Consider the following 4,775-nt stretch of genomic DNA (forward strand, 5'->3'; position numbering starts at 1 on the left):
TGCGTCTTTCTTCTTTCGTGGCTTCCCCAAGTTAATTAGCTTTTGCTATAGGCAGACACGGTCGAAGGAATTATTGGCATTGGATGTTAAACATAAAGCTTCTGTTTCTTCTAGAAGTCTGTAGAATTCGGATTCTATTTGTGTTGGGCACATGCTTTGGGGCTTCGAGAATCTAAGCAGTAGAGCGAGATGACTTGTGTTAAAGGTATAAAGTCAACAAAAGTAAATGCATTTTTCTCAAACATAAATAGTTGACATACCACGTGGTGCGACTATTATGAGGTGGGGAGAGACGCACATAAATAGTTGACATACCACGGATCTCTGATGAAACAGAAATTTGGGCCATGGGAGAAAAGCACCTCTATGCTAACCAGTCACCAGCTCTAATCACAAAATAATTAATGTATGGCACATTCAGCAGCTTATTATTGGATAAATGTAAAGGTCAGGTCGTCAACAGCGTCCATGTTAAGCATATTGCTGGTTGAAACAACTTACTTTGAAAGCACATAAATGAAAAACTTGCCTTCAGGGTTTAGGCAATAGACTTTAGACAATAGACTTTTAAGCAAAATCTCAGATAAAATTCCTAATATCCAACGACTTGACGTCAACCATCTGCTCATCCTTGAACTCCTCCCTGCAAGAGTTATGAGCAATTAGCACAACTTATACCTTGAAATAACTAAAAAACACAGGTCTAGGACATCAAAAATAGCTAAAAATATGCCTCAAAGCAGGTAAAATGATTAAATTGTAGATTTCTCAATTTGTATTCTGTAAAATGAATAAATGATAAATTTCTCAATTGTCTTCTGGTGAGGAATATTTACTTTAACCTCTATCAAGGAGATGAGACCAACCTTTTAAGATGGGATTCCATTGCTTCGGTTACCTCCTCCTTCAGACCCTGCAGATCTTCTTTAGCAATTTTGAGTTCCAACTGTTCTTCATACTTGGGAAGATCTTCCTTTTTAATTCCCAGTCTAATTCAAATTTCAGAAATGGAGACAAGGTTAACATTCAATTAGTGCACCATATATAAGCAGGTAAATGTAATGGCCTTCATAATGCAAATGATGACATTGAGACTGATGTTAAATCTTATATAAAAACTTGCAGGGATCAATAGGTTAGGCAAACATCTCTGTGGCACTGATGGGTAAGTCATAATTCTCTAGATCAAGTCAATTGATCTCGTTATAACTATAACTGTAGCTTCTATTGAGAGGGCACAATTTACCATAAATGGTATCAGTTGGATTTAACTGATACAAACACTCTTTTGGAAACATGCACAATATGACCAGGCAGCAGTTTATCAGATAACCACAACTAGTCATGCAAGATTTAAATAGCTAACATAGTAAACAGATTTAAAACTCACTTCTTATTGATCTTGTCAAATTCAGTTAAGAGCAAAGCCATGTTCTTCTTGTCCGACCTCAGCAGTGGCTTCTTGATCTCTTTCTCAACCTTCTCCAAGGCTTCCATCATCATAGCCTCAGCACCAAGATCATCTGTAAGGCAATTCCTGACAAAACAAATGCACAATTCTCATCAATAAGAGAAGATGATGAGCAATGTTTTCTAAGCATTTAGTATTTACTTTGTAAATACATGTTCAAGCAAACAGGCTGTCAAATGTTGTTTTCTCAAGGTGATTCCAAAATACATAGCTATCAATAAAAGTTCAGTGGCACATAGCAAATATATGTTAATTTAAGTTTCAGCCTAAGCTAGACCTATCAAGACTTTGTAGCTAAAGATCTACAAAATAATAGAAAGTGATGTCTTAACAAATTTTATTAACATTCATTATTCTTGTATTATGTAATTGTTAGTATTTCTTCTTTTGATAACTGAAATTTGAGGCATGAGTTAAAACTTCCAGACAGGTACTCCGATGCAGGAGTGTTGAAACTGATATTATAAATTTGATCCTTTTTTTTTTTCTTCAAGGACTCTAAATTCTATCAGTGCAACAACTGAATAAACAGGTTTAAGCCTTTGTCATGGATCCATAAACTCCACTCTTCCAGTAAATAATTCTAAGGATTTTTTATAGTTGTTAACTTGCTAAAGCAATGTGTCCATAAACTCCAGTCAGTCTGCTGGCATTACATGGAACCATACAATTCTCTAGCAATTTCCTTTTACAAACTCCATTGTAACATAAGAAAACTTTGGGTATTTAATTATATTTATTAATTCATTAATTTTTTATAACCCAGTCAATTTCCTAAGCATACCTTCCAAAGATATCTAGAACTTCTCACTAACAAACCTGTGATCAGCCATCAGGAATAAAATTCATTATTCCTAGTTATTTTGACCTTTTCCTGGGTAACTGTGAGCATCTTGTAGCATTATTTTGTCAAAAGTACAAGATTAGCGATTATGAGAAAACTAAGACATAAGCAAATGAACATAGATGACTTTATTATAGTTAATAAATAAGCCACAAATAAAATATACTTGATCCGTATCTCCTGTAGTGTCAACAAGTATGTTCTAGCATCAGGAATGCCTTGTGTATGTTGCTCGATTGTGTATTTTATCCGTTGAGATTCTGAAAGCAGATTTGCCCTGCATGACCAATTTTATAAGTCATTAAACAAAAAGAAATGATTTAACCACAGATACGTTACATATAAGTATGATATAATTCATAAAAAGACCTGCAACATCACATTAGTTGAGGATAAGATTCAGCCACATGCTGTCGTTTGCATCAGCTTAAAAATACAACACAAAGTGCTGGAGTCTTAAATGAGCAGTTTAAATATTTTTAATCAATCAAATATAAGACAAGATATCCATATCACGCTGATTTTGAAATACTATAACAAAAAGAGGTGATGCATGGCAAACCTAGCCAATCTTAATGCTGATCTTTATTATCAACACCATTTCCTTCCTAAAGTCATTCTCGATACCATTTTGCTCATCGTTCATATCTGCTATACCACTGCTAGAATTTATTTTGCATAAACTTCATCTATTTTTGTCACTAAATAGGCTTTATTTTCTTTCTGCATTTTGATTATGTTGTTTATAGTTAAATGCAGGACATCTCTGTGACTTCAATTGATGATATTATTACAAATCTGAAGTTCTTCACTGACCATCTTAAGTTCTTGCTGATATGCAGAAGCAGGAAAAAAGGTCAAATTTCATTGGAATCATTGCTTCATATTTGATGATTACCTGTTATTTGACGCCTCCTATTACAGAACTTTAATACTACATATTCCTACTAATTGTTATATTTTACTGATTTTTATCTTATCAGTCCACAAAGGACTACTTGTGATGATGTATTTCAGCCATACAGGCCATTTATTACTTAAAGACTGCATTAGGTGTGCATTGAATGAAAAGTCAAAGGATGATAGATCACACTAACTTTTTCACTTAGCATAGATAATCATGAAGCACATAATGCAACAAAATAGCACACATTGGAATGTATCTCTGAACTAAATTTTATATTTTTTTCCTTTACCAGCACCTGAATTATCATCAAAATGTCATTTGGAAAGTTCTTAGCGTGGAGAAACATCATGGTTTCACATCACATCCAGGCCTACTATAAAATTATCATGGATTGTAAACCTTAACATGGATATTAACAATACTGGGGAAGTTTCATAACAGCCTAAACGATAGTCTAGCGGTTGATGTGGCATACAACATAAGTGTCAATAAAATAATACAAACATATACTAGGAGAGACCAGAGAAGTCTTCAGATACATGAAATAACCATCAAGAACAAACCACAATAGCAACCTAAGACATTGAAAAACATCAGAGAGCTGAGGAATAAATTGTATTTCTAGGCAAAAAACTGAGCTACTCCAAGAGCATTGCATCAAAGAGAGTACAAAAAAAATGCAGACTAAAATGCAACAGCTGATATCAAATTTGTTATGGTCTTGATAACTTTGTCACCAGAGTAGAAAGCAAAACAATATCTTACTTTTCTCTTATGGTCTTGATAACTTTGGCATACTGAGAAACAGCTGCTGCATCATCAGGATCAATAGTGATCTTTTCCTTCCGAAGCACACCAAGGGCAATATCAAATTTGTTCTTGACCTCATAAAATATGCTCTTCAACATTTCTTCCAACACAAAAGTATTTGTTATGGTGAGAAAAACACTATAAACATGTAAAATAACTAGAACATTATGTTATTCTACCAACGACATTCTGACTAAATAAGTTCAGCACAATCATTTACGGATGTATTTTATTCTTTTTTATTTACTAGTTAGGCAGTCTCTAGAATCCTTTTTTGAGTCTATTTAGTGTCTTCAAATCCTAATGTGAATATAATTTATATAAATTAGGCAAGTTGTTTAACCATTAAGAATAATACTTAAAAATCCTAAAGATCTCTTCCATTGAGCTGTAGAGAGTGACGAGATTACCAGAAAAGAAAAATCTCACACAAGACCTCTTAGCAGGCCATACACATTAGTGGCTGTAAGACCTTGAGTAAGTCATAGGACTAGTTATTTTCTTTATAGAATAAACTATTCAATTAATTAGTCAGAATTTGTCTCTTATTCAAGAAAACAAGTATATTTTGTTAGTGAAAATCATATTAATGACTATGAATGACATATGATATGAACCTTATCATGAGCCAGTCCCATGGAGTTTGGTCAGAATTGTGACAGAATATTGATAAGCAAAAACTTTAAAATGATGGACAGGCAAAATGGTGTTGATTATATATGTATATATGTATATATATATGT

The 4,775-nt window shown here is 33.4% G+C and overlaps 1 protein-coding gene across 1 annotated transcript in view; it reads right to left on the minus strand.

The window, feature by feature from the left end:
- Positions 1 to 401: 401 nt before the first annotated feature.
- The window catches only part of LOC135641517 (probable ATP synthase 24 kDa subunit, mitochondrial), a 5,671-nt gene continuing 1,297 nt past the window's right edge, over positions 402 to 4,775 (minus strand). Inside the window, exons 3-7 of the mRNA XM_065156898.1 lie at positions 3,988 to 4,132; positions 2,482 to 2,592; positions 1,391 to 1,537; positions 867 to 989; positions 402 to 643 (exon numbers count right to left, since the gene is read on the minus strand). Of these exons, the coding sequence (XP_065012970.1) occupies positions 580 to 643; positions 867 to 989; positions 1,391 to 1,537; positions 2,482 to 2,592; positions 3,988 to 4,132 (590 nt within the window). The 3' untranslated portion in view covers positions 402 to 579. The remainder of the gene's footprint in view (positions 644 to 866; positions 990 to 1,390; positions 1,538 to 2,481; positions 2,593 to 3,987; positions 4,133 to 4,775) is intronic.

Source organism: Musa acuminata, chromosome BXJ3-6 (genome assembly GCF_036884655.1).
Source record: "Musa acuminata AAA Group cultivar baxijiao chromosome BXJ3-6, Cavendish_Baxijiao_AAA, whole genome shotgun sequence".
Lineage (NCBI taxonomy): Eukaryota > Viridiplantae > Streptophyta > Magnoliopsida > Zingiberales > Musaceae > Musa > Musa acuminata.